We start from the raw sequence: 20,178 nt of genomic DNA, 5'->3' as shown, positions 1-20,178 counted from the left end.
TTCATTCTAAACAGATTTACTTTTACTTTTTGTTATTATTTTTGGGGGGATGTGTTACAGGTAAAAAAATTCTGGAGAAATAAAAAAAAGACCTTATTTCATATATGCTGTCAATATTAAAAAATAACAGTAAAAACAGAAAATACCTTTTAAAAATGTGGATTTTTGTGTAACTATTGTATTGCCTGAAGATCTATATGATTAAAAGAAGTGTGGCTCACATTGAAACAATTTCATCATCAATGTGTTGTGTTGCTCATGTTCCTAATAGCATGACAGAAATACCTTTATGAACAGCAATGTATTGCAGTTTGGCTTATATTTCTAACATCCAGTGCTCTGAAAAACTAAAGTAACCCTTGTTTTGACAGTAACCATTGACACTCACCTATAGCGTTCCATTAATAATGTTTATTTTACACATACACTAACATGTAAACAATAAGGTCATTGTACCTACTGGGTTAAAAGGATAAAAAGCAGCGAGGTGGCTGGCTGACAGCTAATTAGTCATGTTCACTTTCCCATGTTCATTACATAGAGGTCATGAGGAGTGGGCTGTGTGGCTCTGGGGGATCAAAACGTGATAACCTCTGCTGTCAGGCAGACCGGCTCTGGTATGAAGGAGTGGAGAGGGTGGTGGTCCTAGAAAGGGACCACCACCCTCTCCTCTCAGGCTGGGAGAAGTAAAACATGAGGAAAGATAAAACACATCATAAACAGTAATGGCTTGAAAGGAAACAGGTGTGGGGAAAATACAGGAGCTGATTAAATAAAACGCAGACAGTGCTGGGTAAAACCTTTTAGATTGTTTTCACAGGTTGTCACAAAACCTTTGTGGAACCTAATTTTACTAAAATTACAGCTAAATGCAGGGCGTCCGCGCACCCTTTAAAAGTCTTCATTTCATGTATCCACAATTATGGCTCTAAAATGTCTTAAATTCGTTTCAGATAAAAAGGAAGTTGGCCTTAAATATGCTAATAACTCATCTTAAATGTTGCCATGGCAGGGCTATTTAATCCTTTACTTTCAGGTAGATTCTTTTCTTGCGTCACGTTTCTGTGAGGTAAAAGTTTGAGTCATGTGCAGACATCTCAAGGCTAACTAGCTGCTAATATAACCTTGCTAGATAGCAAGGATATCATCAATGTGTCATCAATGTGTGTTATGCTGTTTGCATAACAGCAGCCCCTGTTATTCAAATTTATCAGCAGTTGGCTGTCACTTCTCTAGCCAACCCAAATGATGATATGACATAAACTCTGCAGTAGGAGGTTTTGTGGATTTTAAACATGCCGTTAAGCTATTGAAGTATTTTATTCCAACAAAGTTGCTACTGTCAAGAAAAATACAGCTGAGAAAGAGGAGATTAAAGCAGCAGAGCATGGGACCAAGAGAATAGAGCCACAGATGCAGCTGTGATGATAGATAGGGAAAAGATTAAGATCAGCTGTAATCAATGTCTTCAACCAACTTTAAGAATGTGGCAAAATCTCTTATCCGTACATTTCTGCTATAATACAGGTCTTAAATTTCATTCATAATGGTCTTAAAAGGTCTTAAATTCGAGTTGTTGAAACCTGCAGAAATACTGTAAATGTCTTTATATCTAGAGATTGAAAGCTTCACCTTATTGTTCTTTACAAAATGGAACAAACTGAACAGCCATTTCAAGGCTCGCCACAGAGTCTCATTTAGTCTGGACTTTGACTGGGCCGTCCTAAAACACATATATGCTTTGATCTATACCGTTCCATTTTTGTGATGACATCTCAGTATGAAGTCATGATGGAAGGTGAATCTTTCTGAATTTAAAAAACAAACAAACCATAAAACCCTTTTTTTATTTGGACTTTTACCAGAAAGCCATCAAAATAAATTGAAATTTGTATTTTGTAACGTGACAAATTGTAAGACAGATGTAAAAAGAAAAATATCCAGAATACAGCTGATCCAAAGAGGATATAAAGCAAAAGACAGAAGAAAACAGACAGAGATGCGCTGGCAGACTAGAAGACGCTGTGGTGAAAGCTGCTGATTGACTTTCCAGGATGAACAAAGTCCTTGTATGCGCCGGCTGTTATCCAAAAGAGCAGCTCGGACTGACACTAATTATCCATAATACCAACATAGAAATACCAACACGGGGATTCTGGGAAGTATTGAAAATGACTGAACTGTGTCTCTGTTTGAAATGGTTCTGCTGCTGTTATCGGGAGATGCATCTCTGGAGGTCAGAGGAGGGAAGGGGGATGAGGACACATGGAGTACCCTGCAGGCGGCTGGAGAATGTGGGAGTGTTTCAGAAATGTTTTGGGTTGGAGCATGGTGTAGGGGATGCTTGATGTTAGTTTAACACGTTATTTGACTGTCTTCACTTCATGGGAGGCAGAAAGATGCTAAAATATTTTAACTTGTCGTTCGTAGCCATACTACATCTTCATGTAAGAGTGGGAAAAGTGACAGCAGACAACGGTTTTTAGTGCATCTTTAAATGATATATTACATAGAAAGAAGAAGATGGCAGAAGTCCCAGAGAAAGTAAATATTTCTTCAAAATGTAGTCATCGTTATTTCATGACTAGCATGTGTCCAATGTCCCCATGGCAACCAACTGCTTTATTGGGTGATGGTTGACAACTTTTACTGTTAATTCCATCAATAAGTAGGCCTAGGTAGGAGTAGGCCTGTCGCAATAAGCAATAAATCAGTTAATCACATGACGAATTAAAACGAGCTCAATAATTTCCATTTGAACAATTTCTCGTTTCTCTTTTCTTTCTTTCTACCAAAAACTGGATGACTGAAGTCTTCAGTCTGTTGCTTTGGTCTGAAATAGCTCCTTTTTTGATGTGAGGTGAGACCTCCCTGGATCTGTTTTGCTGAAGGATCTGCTGCTAACGTATTAATGCCGGAAACCACCGCAAATCTTCAGGAATTTTGTCCAGTCAAGGCATTGGCAGCTCAGGACAGACTGGCACTTTTAGGCCGATAGTCATAATGTTTTGGCTAGTAGGTTTATTTCCAAACTACTGCTGTTCTTTGAAAATGAGTTCAATGAAAGCTATTAAAAATTTGTGACATTGTCTAAGTCTGTTGAGTCCAACACTTAGAACGAAAAGAAAATTTATCTACAGACAAAAGTCATACTTGCTTCTTTCTACCATTTCCTTATGTTCATCTGGTTGGATCTATTGTTTTGTCACAGAAGGAAAAGCTTTTCAAAATGCGCTTCAACTGGGGAAGGTATTTGCTTGAAGGCAAGACGTTGGGAGTTTGCTTGAGTGAGTTTTTTTTTTTCTTTTTTAAAGATAGCAGTCCAAACACAACAATGACATGGTAGGCTGTGTATGAGATTCAGTGGGGGCTGGTCAGCATTGGATAGAGAACACAATGGCAGTGTTTGTTTGAAACCGCAGTAATCCTGAACTGATCTGACATCTGCACCCATTTCTGGAGTGCAGAATAACAGCCGAGTCCAGGGTTTGAGATATTCATCTCAAAGTTATAGTTGGGCCTCACAATCAACTGGTGCAACAGATTAGTCCTGATTTATTCTTTTTTTTTTTTTTGATCCATAGAACAGAGTCAGAGTGGATTCTAAGTGCGGAGCGGATTTTGCGCTGCGGTCTGAACCGCATTTTGTTCTTTGTCTAACAGGAACTGGTGTGCTTACGTGGTGACGAGGACAGTGAGCTGCGTTATGGAGGACGGGGTGGAGACGTACGTCAAACCAGACTATCAGCGCTGTACGTGGGGCCAATGTCCCCGGGTCCCGTGAGTATCTACTGCCTTTTCATGTCCTCTGGTTTCCCCCTCCTCTTACTATAACATTAGCATCAGTATTCATCCTTGTCCTGCTAACTTCCTGTTCTCTGAATTCACATCCTCTCTTCAACCATCGGCTTCCTGTCTAGAAAAACCCATTTTCCTCAGCTGTTTTCGTTTCTACTGCCTTACGAGTCGACGGGAGGTTCTGGATGTAACTGAGCTAGCCGTATGATCAGTCTAACCTCAGAGTGCCATTATCCAGGAGCTAATGGCTAACATTTTATGCTAATGTCTTATGAGGATGAAAGAGGGTGGACACATACATGAGTTTCAGACTCATTCAACGAATTAGAATATTAATGAAATGGACCATTTATTCAAGAAACCTTTATCACTAGTGAAACACTTTATATAGATTAATTACACACAGATTAAGTTTGAAAGCCTGTATTTCTGCTAATTATAATGATTTTCTGCTTACAGTTGATGAATACACAACATTTAAAGTTAGCATATGGCATCTAACCAATTAAAAAAAGTATTTTTAATACAGATTCTTAGTGAAAAGTATTTTAATACCTGCTTAACAGTTGTCAATTTTCAAAAGGTACTTTTAATCTGACAAATGATTGTTTTATATTGTATATTTGAAATGTCTTCCAGCTTCAGTGTGGCGTATTCTTTACAAAATTAACGTTTATTAGTCTTTGAGAAGGAAAACTCACATTACTATGTCATTATCAATATATTACAGGAAAATGGACTCCAATCAACAATATTATCATTTATCGTAATAATTTCAGAGACAATTTATCATCCAGTAAAATCTGTTATTGTGACAAACCTACAGAGAGACATCAAAGGAAACAGGAAACTATTGATCTGATCCAATTATATTGGGGAATAGCCAAAATAGTCAAAACAAAGCCAATGATCAACTTCAAGGTGATAAATGAAGATCTGTGGTTACCTGTGGTTACCATAACGATTAGAAAGTGCCTATGTGAAGCAAAGCTGTAAACAGTATGTCCCGGCAAAGTCCCACTGTGGAAAAAACAACAGTGACTGAAGAGGTTTCAATTTGCCAAAGAACACACTGACTTGGCTAAAGACAACATTTTATGGACAAAAGCAACAGTGGTCTTGTTGAGTCTAGAGGCTGCAGAAATGTTCTCAGATAACCTTTAAACAAAGGTTTTCAGTCATGGTAAAGTTAGCAGCATGGTGGCTTGGGTCTTATGATATTCTCATGCCATAGTGTTGGGTTTATCTGTCACATACATGGGATCATGAATCGGTTTAAAAGGGGACATCAAAGAGGAAATGCTTTCAAGTGGATGTTTCAACAAGGAATCCAGTAAATGAGAATCATTTTGGTTCCAGACCCACATGAGCAATGCTACGGCGTGACCAGTCTATCTCAAAATGACAGTTTATTGGTCTTTAAGAGGCCAAACTTGTTTTGTTATGCCATTATCAATATATGGCTTTAATTTGGAAGTGTTTGTAAGCAAAAGTCATTACAAGGTTTTTCAGCTTTACTCGCTTTTTAGACACAGCGCTATTGGTTTAAACCCAGCAGAATCATTTGAAAGAAGGTTTGTTGCAGTTTATCTTTTACATGTTTGACCGAGCTGGTCAACCTATTGCTTTTGTCAGTTTTAATTTCTTTATTATTTATTTTACATTGACTGTTATACTTCTAATTGCAATTACTGAACAAATTACATTTGTGTTTTTTTTTTTTTACATGTTTGACCAAACTTGTGAAGTTATTGGTGTATTTCAATGTGCTAAACCTCAGATATTTGTGTTGGTGTGTCAGAAGTGAAAAAAGTGGATCGTTGCATCCATAGTGCTAAGATGGAGTAATAGGAGAAGATATAAGAAAAACCACACAGGCATCTCAGGATCATGTTGCAGTGCAGAGAGGTGGAGGTCCAGTCTAGTCTGTCTCCTGATTCGCTCCCAAAACTGCAAATCCACCGCCAGAAATATGCCTTTAACTGGACTCTGTAAGCGATTTTTCCAAATGTGGATGTTGCGCTCGCATGAAGCCGTTACTCAAATACTGCCTGTGTTTCTCCTCTTTTGAAGTTCTCCCTCTGTTTCGACCTTGGCCCGGCCGTTTGATCCCCAGGCCTTGCCAGGGGCCTCGGCGTAAACCCGGACTATGCTAAGAATGTAGCCAGTAGGGACTCCAGGCACCACAATCTAGTCTTTCTTCTTAAAAACAATCTCTTCTTCATACCCTGGCTCTCCTCTGGCTTCTCTCTCTCTCTTCCTTCAGCTCCATAAGGCTCTTTCTACGCTCCTCCTCACAATTATTTATTTTTCCATCAGCTGACCTTTCTGTCACCTTGTTAAAGCAGCCTTTGCAAACTACAAGCCTGTTTATGGACTGATACAAAAAGAGGATAAAAGTGCAGTGTGCCCTGGCCAGTATGCCTCTAATGCCGCTTGCATCATGTATTGATATTTCTGGCTAAATCTGTCCTATTTATGGTACTTTGACTGGAACAGGGAGACTCTTCAAGCGTGGAGTTGAATGACACGTTCCTGGAAAAACTGCAGCAGCGAGTTCCAAATAAAACATTTTACATATTTTTGGAGGCCATTTATGAGGAAGTAACTCTGATTTAGTGTGAGATAAACGCGGTGGATTTCTGTTGGAATCTCGTTGCGAAATAAAAGAGGCAGGAAGAACATTTTAAGCTCCGACAGCAGAGATTATCCTGTCCATCGGCTGATAGGCACCCGTTTATTCTGTGGATGTCAACAGTGAGCAAGAAAGTCCGAGTATTCAGGAAACGTTACGGCTTACTGATTGGGATCCTGGGATCCCAGTGATGTCAAATTATAAATTGAACATAAAACCAGGGAAATACATTTGCAGTCTCAAAATATACCAGAACTTCAAGCAGTTAGAAACGGCCTGACTCAGCAAGTCTCTCCACTCTTCTTCCTGCGTCCGTCAACTCAATTCAGGGTCTTTTGATTTATTCCTTAAATTGACAGTATTATGTAAAATCCACGTTTTTTGAACGTTACATCATGTTATAATGTTATTTCCTTATCAAAAACCTGGGATGTTGCCTTGATTCTTGCATACGTTTGAAAAGTCCTTGAATCTCCATGGTAACCTGGGCCCTCCTTCGAGACACAGCTCCCCGTCCAAGTTTCCAAGCTTCCTAGCTTCTGCCTCACAGAGCAGCCCCTCCCCCACTCAGCTCCTTCAGACTAGCTTTCTCTTGGTCTATCCCATGAAATGACTCGGAACTTAAGCCAAATTTGTGACTTTTGCCGGGTTCTATAACTCATCTTTGTGTTGGATCGCACAAAAGTACACATGAAGTTACTTGCAAGAAACAGTTTGATAAATAATTTGTTCTTTTTCTGTGTTCTCCAGTTACCGGACATACAGGAGGCCGAGGTACAAGGTAGCGTACAAGATGGTGACGGAAATGGAGTGGAAATGTTGCCACGGTTACTCAGGGGAAGACTGCCGCCAGGGTCCTCACGGAACCCTTGACACTCGGGTCAACGGAGGGCAGACACAGATGCCAGAGTCCGGTGGTGGAAGGAAGGGCGAACAAGGTATGACGGTTTAACGAAGTTTTAAAAAAAAAACAAAAGGAGTGAAAAAAAGCTTGACCTGATGCTCCGCTCACATCCAGACTCTTTCTTTTTCTTGATTTGAGGCGAGAGCGAGAGAATCCAGGAGCTGCAGGACACAATCACCGGACTCAAAAAAGAACTTCATGACATGAAGACCACCATTGATGGCATAAACCAAAAGCTGTACGTGAATATTGTCCATCCGTCAAGCGCGTGTGTTACTGGTGAAGTGCCGTCACCTGCAGGCTGTAGTCCTGTTTACACCAGACCGACTAGCACTAATATGTCCGTTTCTCCGCACTTCCTAAACCAAACATCTGTGTGTGTCAGTGTTTATGGCTGTTGGTCAGTTTTGGAGAGCAGACATCCTTCTCTTCTCAAATATACAGACTGGAAGAGATAAACAGTTCAGTCGGAACAAGATAACATGATAGCATGCAAATAAACCACAGAATCAGTGGCTTCCTATTTGTCCACTGGATATTTCCCCGCTCCAGAAAAGTGGTTAGAAGAAGTCGGACACTAAATACTCGGGTTTAGCGTTGTGTCGCAGATCTTCATTTAGGTCTACGGACCTCTGCGTGTTTTGCAGGCCCAGCCTGAACGGAGCCACCGTTCCTGCGGATTCAGCTCAGCCCTTCATGAAGGAAACCATCAACACCATCCAGACCAAGCTGGACCATCTCTACAACAGAACACAGGTAATCATCGGCTTTAGTTCTGGTCTCTACGCCATTGTGCAAATTCAAATTACAAGAATAAATTTGCTCAATCGAAGCTCTTCCATTGAGCAATTTTGAAAAGCCTCACATTTTTCACTGGTGCTCTTTTGCTGTGTTCTTTTCCAAACATAAATTGGTAAACATTATGTTTGGAATTCAAGTTTGTATTAGTTTTGTCATAGCACGTTTTCCCACAGGGATTCAGGAGGTTTTAGCTCTGGATGTTTTCTTTGGAAGAAATGGCCTCTGTCTTTCAGCCCCGCTCCTTAATCCAGACAGATGGACAACGCAGTAGATTGTTGTCTTAAATTGATCACAATCAGTACTTGTCAGAAATCTGTCCAGATCCTTCGGTATTATTATCCACTTTCTGTCCCGTGTTTTCATCACTCTTAGAGAAGCTTCTAGTTTGAGGAACGTCACTGTTGTCCAAACGTTACGCGAACGTCTTTTTGTCCAAAAGATGAAACCTGATCAAATCATTCAAGAGAATGAGAAACTGCAACACAGCAGCACATCTACAAAAAGCCTTGTTTTTTTTGTTTTGTCTTGTTTTGTTTTTGTAAGAAAATGATCCATTCTGATGCGTTAGACTTGTTGTTGTCCTCTATCTTAGATCAAATGTACCAAACTTTAAGGGACGGTTTGGATGTGTTTCTGTGCCCTGCTATTAAAATATCACAAACTAAAAGCTGACTTTTGTACCATCCACCATGTCTGTCGCCTTAATTAACCCTGTAACACAATCACAGGCCGTAATCTCTGATTCTGTGAATTAGGTCCATGATGAGACGCTGCTGAACATCAACAACCATTTGGTGAATGGAGGAGGAAATGAACTGGATGGAAATGTTGAGCCAGGAGGAGGACAGGGAGGAGGATGGGACCAGCTGAACACGCTGAAGGAGGAGATCCTGACTGAGCTGGAGCGAAGAGTTTCTCTGTCCTGCTCTTCCTGTCAGGTACAGATAATCAGATCAAAAACCTATTCAGGTATTAAATTGTTCTGCTGTAATGATTATGCTGCATGCAGCCTAAAGCAGTAAGACCTAATGGAATCATGCAGAGTGTTATATAAAACAGAAACTTCTAAAGAAACTGATAAAATAAGTTAAAAATAAGTTAAAAGTTTAATAGCAATATTCAATAGAACAGTTTGGGGAATGAAAGTTTCTAACAATAACAAAGCAATATTTGATTTTAAAAAAAATATATATATTTCAAACAAACCAGAGAGTATGATTGTATTTGCTATTTTTCAAACAGTGTTGCTCTTTACAAGATGCAAAATGGATTTATCCATTAGTTATGCAGTGCTTTTAAACAAACAATATATGGCACAAAAGTGCACAGTTTGTGAGTCTCTAATATAAGAGTTAAGCCAATACTTTCAAGGGAGAGAGCAAAAAAACTACTGACATCTAGTGGTCTATAGTAGGATAGCGACCAACTAAAAACATAGACAAGAAAAAAAATTATGTGAACGTTTCCGAAATATTTGTAGCGTCTTCGCTCAGCTAGTTTTCTGCCCAAATTTTTGTTGTGTTTTCATATTTTTATATTTTTGACAGGGTCAGCTGGCAAGTCATTTTCTGTTCCTTGATTTTCCTTTTTGTCTCTTGTCCTTTGAGGAGTGGGCTTGTTCTGTCAGGGGTTGTGATATGCTCCTTCTTTCCTTTGAAGGATCCAAACGATCCTTCAAACCTTCAATTTACGTAAACAACAACATGGAACGTGTTGTTCCATGTTGTTGTTTACGTAAAGAAATTGCTCGCCTGCACACAATGCTGGCAGACAAAAAGACAATTTTTTTACTTGCCATTCATAGTTGCGCTGCTGCGGTAGAACGGTTTTTGTTAACAAAATGAAACCTGGAGATATATTATTATTAAATTAGAGCAGTGCGCCACAGCAAAGGGAAAAATAGCTCAGAAAAATCGTTGAAGAACAACTTAAAACCACTGATATTCTTTTTTCTCTTGCTCTCTGTGTCACCTATACTATACACCCACCCTTTGCCATAGTAACTGACTGACAACAGCGCCACTAGCAGACAGAGCAGAGATTAGCTCACGTATATCAGGATTCAACACCGAAAAACAGGCAAACATTTCCCACACGAGGAAAAGAACATTCAGTCTGTAGCAGTATCATATTTTCAGGTGTTAAGTGATCGTCTGTATGCTGCTGTGGTTCATTAGCTGATTTTAGCTCCTGCTCCAACGGAGTTGGGTCGGTGTGTGGGTCGCCTTATGTTTTTTTTAACTAATCTGAAACGCACTGAATTCTGCAGCAGATATTTATGTTAAGGTTGTCAAAGTCAAGCTAGCATACCTGACCTACTTCCTCTCCCTTGGTATTTTTTTTAATTAAAACTTTTTACTGACCTGTAAAATGAAATACCTTTGGATCTTTTTCTATATTTGTCACAGTTTTGACATTTAACAGCAAATCCTTTCTTTTCTATATTACACATACATTTAAGATTTAGCCTGTTATATTGACAACAGCTAAGCCCAATGGTAGGCCTCATTGGTTAGCAGCTTTTTAAGAGGGTGGGATCTTGTGTATGTGACATCATGTTGCAACCTGTCCATGCTACTGCTATCATTTATGATGCTGAATTTCTGGCAATGGTAATTAGTCAAACTCTGTATGAGAAGCTCGATGTCACAAACCAACAGTCCATTGTCCTAATAATGTTGTTTTCTTCTAGGTTGGTGTGGAGGACTTGAGACGGCAGCAGGCGGAGGACAGCGAAAGGATCAGAGCCTTGGAGAAGCTCATAAACTCCATGGACCAAAACCTCAGGCGTGACTTGGAAATCTACCGCAGAGAAAACAAGCAATCCCAGACCTGCTGCAACACCATCACAGAGCTGGAGAAGAGGCTGTCGAGCATAGACGCTCGACTCACGTCCACTTCGGACAAGTGTGACATCATCAAAGGGCGACTGGATAAGGAGCTGGCTGGGACAGGTGGAGCAAAGGGACGAGTCACTGAGGATCGGTTTAACAGCAGGCTGAGAGAGATGGAAAAGAGGTTCAACACCACGATGAGGAAGACAGAGCAGAAGTGCACCAACACCGGGAGCAGCTTGAAAGAAACCCTGCAAAGAGATTTCACCCAGCTGCGTAACACCGTCTTTATTCAGCTGGATGACCACAGCTTTAAAATCGGAAAACTAGACTTGGAAGTTGCGGATCTCGGAGATACAGTGAGGGACCACAGCAGACGTCTGAGCCATCTGGAGAACGTTACGGTCTTCCTTGACAGAAAGCTAGCCTCAACCACAGAGATGTGCAGTGAGACCTGTGGGCACAACGGGAAAAAACCAGCGACAGACGAGACTGTGAAAACCTTGGAGTGGAGAGTTGTGACCAATCAGGAACACATCAAGAGGTTTAACAACACCCTGAACAACTTGTCTGTGACGGGAGACTCCCTGATTGACAGAGTGATTGACCTCACCAACGACATCAACAAGATAAAAGCAGTAACCGGACAGAACGGTGAACACTTCACCCGCATTGTCTCAGAGATCGACACACTGGGCAGAGATCTTGACGACTGTTTCGTTTGCCGCAACGTGGAGCAGGACCTGCGCTTGCTCACCAACTCCACAATGATCGGCCTTAACAAATGCCAGACGGAACTGACGGATCTTCGGAGAAAAGTTGACTCGGGGGAGTCCACCTGTTCTCAGGTTTGCTCCAACCTTCAGGAAGAGGTGGGACGACTTAGGGAGGATGTGGAGGAATGTACGGGACAGTGCAAGACAAACATAAACGACTTGAAGAAACGGTTGGACGGTCATACTTTCCATAGTGGGAAATTAGGTGGGGATCTGAGGTCAGTCCAAGGAGAGCTGAACAATGTCATGATTACTTTTAACTCCATTAATAACACACTGAAGGACCTGGGACGGACTGTGAAGACACATAGTACCACGCTGACGGATCTATCCAGCACAAATTCAAACACCATTTCTGTGGTAAGCTAATGCGATATCACTGCTACTAAACTTAACACAGTATATTACAACATTTTAATGTTTATTAATAAAATGAAGGCCCATGTACAGTAGTTCTCCTTACTGCTGGTAGGTTAGTGTAAAATAAGGCTGAAAAGTACTGGGAAAATATTACATGTTAAACTACTTGGTCTGCTTTGCATCGTAGCAATATCTGCACCTTTGCAGGAGGTTTAGCATCTTGGGTATTCAGATTGAGTGTCCTACTTTAAACACTATTTAAAGTGTTACATTTAGTTCTAACAATATACCAATGTGTCCGGTTATCATTAGGTAGATGAAATGTATTCCTTGTTGGACAGGGACTTTAAGGTGAACATAGACCCAAACCGTGGTCCTCAATAAATCTGTTTTAACTTCCAAGTCTGTAAAATGCTCTTTACCAATGCCTAATGTTGTTCATGTGGTCACCACCATATGTTTCTAATGGTTGGAAAGACTTCTGACCTGCCACTGCTTTCCCAAAATAATATTGCTTTTCTACGTTCTTCATTTGAAGGCAACTGGACTTTTTATTCTAGATTCTTGACATGTTCCATTTCTCATGTGAGAGACTTCTTTGGGTTTAATCTTATTGAAAACAAGAAAAACATAGAACTTAAACATAGAACTTAAACATGAACGTCACCATTTGATGCCCTGTACCAGTTTGTAGCTCTTAGCTAGTTTAGATCATCGTTCTCTTTATAGGTCAACATAAGAAGAGGAACCGTAAGAACAGCGAAGATAATAATAGTTAACAAAAGATACAAAGCCACCATAATACAGCAGCATAATGACATATGATGAATGTATTATCTTACTCAACTGTAAGAAATTCAACACCAAGTATTTAATTTTAAACATTATTGACAACAGCTCTGATTGGTCTTTGTCTTTTATACAGTGCATGTAAAAATCTAGGTTCACTTATAGATGCATTTCATACTTTGTGATTTTAAGCAATTATATCTGTTAATTTGGAAGAGTATGACTTGATGTTAATAAAACACAAAATTCAGTTTCTCAAAATCAAAATATTACACCACTAATAAAACTAATAAAAGAAGATGTTTGTTAAAAAAAAAGTTGGCCTACTGAAAGTATACCAACCCATGCACTGTACAGTCTATGAATCCTTTTGTTATAAAAAATGAGTCCCTTTTATACCAAGCATAAAACTGAATGCCAAAAATATGTTATTTAGAACTTCCTTATCTAAGTATTTCTTCAATTTCTCATGACCCCATTGACCAAAGTTACTCTATCATATTTTCCACAGAATAAAACAGAACATTCATCATATGATGGATCTAAATGCTTATCTTCTTTATTTATCTGTATGACATTAAAAATGTGTTTTCTGTGCATACTGTAAAAACGCTGGACCACTCAAAAATCCTTTCTGGCTATCTTGAAAGTTTGGAAGCACTACAGAAGAATAGCACAACCCTGCTGAGGACGAAGTGTGTGCGATGCCGTAGGAGAATAAATCGTGGCGAAGGCCCACAACATGACGCGACACTTTGAAACACAAACAAACACGATTGTGTTTTCTCTTCAAGGTGGAGGACTTGAAGAATGAGCTGACGGAGCACGTCGAAGATGCCAACGTCCGGTTCGGCAACCTGGGCAGAGAGATCCAGATAATCAGGAACAACTACGCGATGGAGGTGGGGGAGTGTCGGCGGTCCGGCGACGGCCTGGACCGAAGGCTCTCCAAGCTGGAGGGGCTCTGCGGCCGCCTGGACTCCTTCACAGACAACCTGGAAAAAATCAAACAGGGCCTGAACAAACACGTGTCTGGCCTGTGGGGCTGCGTGAACGGCCTCAACGTCACCGTGACGTCCCAAGGAGAGCTCATTGACAACATCCAGACTGTCCAGCTGGACCGTGTCCACTCCAGGATACATACGCTCAACTCCTCTGTGCTGGACTTGGGAAGGCAGTTCACCGTTTTCAGGGATCAGGACTTTAGGGGTAAGTTTCAGGGGGAAGGGAGCATGGGATTTCACTTTTGGCCAAGGCAGATGCACATTAAGTAATGGAAGACATTAAAATAGACCAAAGAAAGAATCCAGGCTGTCATGTTTGAAAGAATTCACTTAAGAGCCTAGTAAAGTTTGTTGTCTGTCTGAAGGACGGCTTCTTGTAATCACACAGACAGAGCTGGAGTCTCGCCAGGTTAAATGTCTTGGCTCTCCTGACTTATTGTACTCGCCGTTTGAAGCTCCTCAGAACCACTAACAGTGCTTAACAAGAGTTTGTGTGCGGTATTTCTGTCTCTAAATTGTCCTTTCCCTCAGGTCCCCCGGGGCCTCGAGGAGAGAGAGGCGAATCTGGGCCACCGGGTCCTACTGGACCCCAAGGCAGAGTGGGACCTCCAGGCAGAGAAGGCAGACAAGGACTAGTGGGACCCCCAGGTACAAAAACACAAGAAACATGTTCTAGCAGTGATCTATAAAACATACACATTGTACTGTGAGACTTTCTCACATTTAGTGCTGGATTTCAGTATATTATCATTTGTAGTTCAGAATTAGGAAGTGAAAGAGCGACAACAGATGGTTTAAATTGATATTCTGAAGAGTGTGTCACACATTTTTTATCAGCTCCCTTAAAGCGACATGCAACTTTTACAAAAATATGTTTTGTACATATTTGTTCTGTCACTTTGCCGTGACAGTTTGTTAGGAGACAGATCATTTGTGAGAAGATCGATATCCTCCACCTCCTCCCTGAGCAACTATTGCTGTCTGAAGAAATGAACCACTCTTGACCAAAAACAACCAATCAGAGCCAGGAGGAGGATCTTAGCGCTGCCAGTCATGCACGTTAATGCGCTGCTAAATGTCATCAGAGTCCATGCTAACTAGTTTTGGCATTCATGACAGACTCTGTTGTGGTGAACCAGCTGTAGTGTAGCAGAGGAAAAAGGGGCACGGTATGAGTAACACATACACGAGATGATTGGCAGCGCTAAGACCCTTCTTCTGGCTCTGATTGGTTGTTTCTGATGAAGCAGTGTATTTCTGTATGATGACAACAGAACCAGTAGAACACAGAGGATTATGTCTGATTATCTGTCTCATAACAAAGTGTCATGACATGGTGATAATTTTAACAAATATGTAAAAGACATATTTTATTTATAAACGTTACATACTGCTGATTTAATTTTGATACAAATAGATAAAATCCATAGTCATCCTGATTAAGAAAAAAAGTCAACCTGTGTGTAATTTAATCTCTGTATTAATCCAACTGTTCAGTGAAGGCGTCAGAGCTTTGTTAGAGAACATTAAAGAGATAATAAAATTATGAAAACCAAGAAGATGTGGAGAAATGTAAGGTTATAAAAATAATAATAAATCAGACAAGATGGTAGAAAACATACCCTGAAAGACTTGCAGATGGACTTGCAAACAAAGCAACACCAGATATTGAACATTTTTCATTTTATACGCTACTTACTGCTGATCAAACCCCTAAAAGTCCCAATAAAATACACTGACGTTTGTGGATAGAATATGGCAAAATGTGGACGATGTGAATATTTTTACAAGGCTCTGTTTGTTGAAACACCAGTGAATGGCTTATTTGGATATTTACCTTACTCTTTATATCCTTCATCTTGCTTTTCAGGGCTCAGAGGAGAACAGGGTATGTACTCCACTTACTGAACAACAGATGAAAGCCCTCATTCCACTTTGATGTGTAATTCTCACTAAGCTCTGCTCTGTTTCTACTTTGTCATCTGGTCTTCAAGGGTCCGATGCTCACGTGCCGCGCCTTTCTTTCTCTGCTGCGCTGACTCGCCGGATGAGGAAGACGGGAACCATAGAGTTCAACGAAGTGTTTGCCAACGAAAATAAAGCCTACGATCCTGAAACAGGTGTGTGCTAGTGCTTCAAGCACTTCTATCATTTCCTGTCCACTTGGTTGGTGTTTTCTTTATTCAAGTTCAAAGGTTCTGTTCTGTAGTTAGCTAGCAAAAGTGCTAGCAAGTTAGATAACCAGCAAGATAGATATATAGATAGCAAGATGGATAGTTAGCAAATTGGATAGCTACAAAGATAGATAGTTAGCAAATTAAATAGCTAGCAAGTTAATAGAGAGCAAGATGGATAGCTAGCAAATTAGATAACTAGCAAGTTAGATAGATAGACAGACAGACAGACAGCTTTTGTCCGTGAATAGATTCAACTATTATTTAAAAGTAATTTAATCTCTTTTTCTATGTTTGATATTAGAACTTGTTTAACTATCTAAAACATTTAAGCGTGATAAAAAAGCAGAAATGTGTAGCTGTTCAAATATATATATATTTTACAGCACAGTACACCCGCAAAGAGAGACAAATTAATCTCTTCGTCACTCTTCCACTTTACCATGAACACTGAACTAACCACTGTCCTGTTCTATAGGTATATTTACGGCGCCCCTGAGTGGCAGATACTTTTTCAGCGCCATTTTGACAGGTCACAAAAACATGAAGATAGAGGCGGTGCTTTCTAAGTCTAACGTTGGCGTCGCCCGAGCGGATTCAGCAGGATATCAGCCCGAAGGCCTAGAGAAGCCCATGGCGGAGGCCAAACACATCCCTGGAGCCCTGGCTGTGTTCAACATCATTCTACCCTTAGAGGTCGGGGACACGGTCTGCATCGACCTCGTAACGGGCAAGCTGGCCTTCTCCTCTGAACCCTTAACCGTCTTCAGTGGGATGCTGCTGTACTAGACCGTCAGACAGGATGGAGTACGACTTCAGAGTTCATCTTGCATTGAAACCTCTGCTTTGGACTCTTAACTCAAAGAGCCATCGACAGTGGGTGAAACTGATACCAGTGGACTGGATTCATCCAGCGAAGAGAAAAAATTGCTTGACAGCTTTAAGGAAAAGTTTTTATTTTGTTGATTGAGATGTATTTTTATGTGGAAAAGAAGCCACTGCATGGTGATTTCCTATGTTTCTATAAACTTGGACGCTTTACTGATTGCACCAGGACATCCATCAAGTTTCACTTGTGTTTTTTTTTTTTTTTTAAAAAGGATATTTAGTCAAATGGTGAAAGATTAAAGATGTGGGTGTTTTTCTATTTATCTGCGCTGTCCACCCACGTCACATCAAATCTTCAGCATTCATTACGCACTCCTTTAGCCGTTGTATCTTTTTTTTTTCTGTTTTCCTTTAATGCGATCATTTACTTTTTGTGTTACTCACAGTTTCATTTTGACCACAAGTGAGTTCCCAGAAACGCAGCGCGGAGTGCCAATTGTCTCGAGGGAAAAATGCGGGAGGGACAAAGTCCAAACCACTATTCTTTAGGAGGAAATGCACAAATGAAGTCACTGACAGTTCAGCATAGAGAGACCGCAGGATTTTATAAATCATGCGGCCATAAAACAATAAGACCATTTTAGGACTTTGGCCGTGCCCCGAAACACAAAGGAAGGAGAGGATTTGTCAAAAGGAACAGAGGGGATTTTTCTTCTCACTCCGTGTCCTAATAAGGGGTATCTAAAGTTAGAAGATGAGGACTGAGATCTTACAGTAACAAAAGTTTGCCGTCAGCATAAAAACTCTGCTGATTATACAACATACAACTTTAGTGATTTTGTTTAAAATGCAAGATTTGTGGTAAAAGGTCTGATTTATTGTCAACGTTTTCTTAAATATACACATATACCTCCACTAACTATTGAGTAAATGTCTCTTAGCATTTTGCAGATACAACACCCACATGTAAGCCATCAGCTGATTGGATATTAAGTCACAGTTCCTTTAAGTTTGTTCATTTCCTGACAGAGTCAACCTTTAAGCTTAGCTTCCAAAGCACTTCAAAAACACCAAATTGTACCAAGTTTGTCTTGTCTGTTTTTAAGTGCAAATATCTGAGAGTGAATTTGAAACAAGACAAAACCAAGTTATAAGTAACCTTTAAGCAAGATACAGGAGCTTGTTTTAAGTCAATAATTTCTTAATATTGATAAAAGATATACTAGTTCCATTGGTAGATTATTCCACTTATGAGAAAAATGTAGTTATAAGTGAAATAATCTATTTGAACAAGTACTTTTTATAATCAATAATAAGTAATTAATTACTTGAAACAAACTCCGATATCTTGCTAAAGGTTTACTTGTAAATTGGTTTTACTTCAAGCATTCTAAGATATTTGGACTTGAAAATAGACACACAAAACAAAATACTTTGTAACATTTTGCAGTTTAGCAGTGATTATTTTTTTATTTTAGTCAGGCCCCGACGAGGCCATTCAGGAAGATTGGGGCAAGACTTTTAGAACTACTTTTGATCTGTGTTTGGAATCGTTGTCCCGTTTGAACAGCCAGAGGATCCTCCTCTCAGATGAAGGGGAAATATGTGTTCGGACTTTCAGGAACGACTCAGGAACCACTAAGGCCCAAGTCTGTTATAAACAGGAAGCTGCTGGGACATCCATGTCATCTCCTATGGTGAACTTACCTTAACATTAACACAAACTGAGAGGGAGCCAACCAAGGAAGTAGCATTAACTCCAAAAATGGACCAAAAAACCTGGACCGGGTGAATGATTTCTGTGGGAAAGCTTTCGGGTCAGACATGAGTAGGTCTGTCACCATAACAAATTGTGCTGGATGATAAATTGTCCCAGAAATGATTGTGATAAACAATAATGTTGTTTTGAGACCATTTTCAAGTAATATAATGGTAGTGACATAATAATGCAAGTAGGTGCAGTATTCTCAAATCAATAAACTTTCATCTAACACAGGAGCTGAAAGACATTTTAAGTATCAAAAATGCATAAATAAAACAACAAATGAAATGAATTATGAAGTCTTTGTAAACAAAATTGCCCTCCAAAAGAGTTGCCAGTTGAGACTCGTCATCCAGTCTTTGGTAGAAAGAGAGAGAAACACAATCATGCAAAGAAAAATGATCAAGCTTGTTTTATCAAAGTATTTCAATGATTTATTGCTTACTGCGACAGACGAGACCAAGGCTGAGCAGTTTGTCCATGATCCCAAGAAGAATGTTCCAGATAAGGCTTTCAATCTCAAAAACTCTTTTGTGCACAATTCAGTTTTCCAGCAGAACAATCAACACCCAAACGCACCTCCAAACTGTTCCACTTTCAAGTGGGTCAAACAGGCCAACGTCAAGCTTCTGGGAAGGTCCTGGCCTCACCACTTTGGGGAAAAAAAAAAAAAAGAATCTGTGGATTTCACTGAAAGGTTGAGCCAATGCCAGGAAACCACCAGTTCGTTTTGTGCTGATAAAGAAAACCATCAAATATCCATGAGAATCGTATCAGGAATCTTGTCGATCGCTTGGATTAAGTGGTTTGACTTCCAACACAAAACAACACAAAACCTGACCAAGAGTGTTTTTGTCTAGTTTCTAGTGCAGATATCTTAGTTTACTAAAAACAAGGCAAAACTGACTTAGAAGTAACTTCTCAGCCAAACATACAAACTTGTTTTAAGTAAACAATATTGATATAAAGTACTAGTACCATTAGCAGATTTTTTTTTTCACTTATGGGAAAATCACATTTTTACTTTTAACTTGAGTTGAGATGCTTACTTTTATGCAGTGTACAATCTGCTAAGGGATATCTTATCATAAGATTAATAGCTAATCGTATAATCATGACTGATTAATATATTTGCACATTTTAACCTTTTGTGAAGTAGACAAAACACAATTTATTCAAAGTTGCAGACTTTGTTTTTTCCCCCCTTAAAACTGGTGAATGTTGTGTGGCAGAGAGAAAAGAACGGCTTAAACGCATCATTAAAAGTAATATGACCGTCATGTCCCCAATTAGTGGCTTTAAACTTCAATAAATAGTATGAGTAAAAGCTCGCAACATTACTTAATCAAGCAAAATGGATCTTTATTGCGTTGGTGCGAACACTTTGTCTTTGTTGAACTGCCTTTAAAAGTTAAATTGCAAATTAAATGAGGTCGATGGATGTTGAGAACAACAGCAGTTTATTTGTTTTATTTTTTTTTGTTCAGACTGAGCATTCTTATCTTATCTTAGA

The 20,178-nt window shown here is 39.8% G+C and overlaps 1 protein-coding gene across 1 annotated transcript in view; it reads left to right on the top strand.

The window, feature by feature from the left end:
• The window catches only part of emilin1a (elastin microfibril interfacer 1a), a 33,122-nt gene extending 13,798 nt beyond the window's left edge, over window positions 1–19,324 (top strand). The window contains exons 2-12 of the mRNA XM_028040167.1: window positions 3,664–3,780; window positions 7,184–7,371; window positions 7,476–7,575; window positions 7,985–8,093; window positions 8,894–9,076; window positions 10,831–12,108; window positions 13,692–14,106; window positions 14,433–14,549; window positions 15,772–15,789; window positions 15,896–16,021; window positions 16,554–19,324. Coding sequence (XP_027895968.1) covers window positions 3,664–3,780; window positions 7,184–7,371; window positions 7,476–7,575; window positions 7,985–8,093; window positions 8,894–9,076; window positions 10,831–12,108; window positions 13,692–14,106; window positions 14,433–14,549; window positions 15,772–15,789; window positions 15,896–16,021; window positions 16,554–16,864 — 2,962 coding nt within the window. The 3' untranslated portion in view covers window positions 16,865–19,324. The remainder of the gene's footprint in view (window positions 1–3,663; window positions 3,781–7,183; window positions 7,372–7,475; window positions 7,576–7,984; window positions 8,094–8,893; window positions 9,077–10,830; window positions 12,109–13,691; window positions 14,107–14,432; window positions 14,550–15,771; window positions 15,790–15,895; window positions 16,022–16,553) is intronic.
• The last annotated feature ends 854 nt before the right edge of the window (window positions 19,325–20,178 follow it).

Source organism: Xiphophorus couchianus, chromosome 15 (genome assembly GCF_001444195.1).
Source record: "Xiphophorus couchianus chromosome 15, X_couchianus-1.0, whole genome shotgun sequence".
NCBI classification, from domain to species: domain Eukaryota; kingdom Metazoa; phylum Chordata; class Actinopteri; order Cyprinodontiformes; family Poeciliidae; genus Xiphophorus; species Xiphophorus couchianus.
Note: the sequence above shows the minus strand (reverse complement) of the source record. Positions and strands in the feature narration are given on the sequence as shown.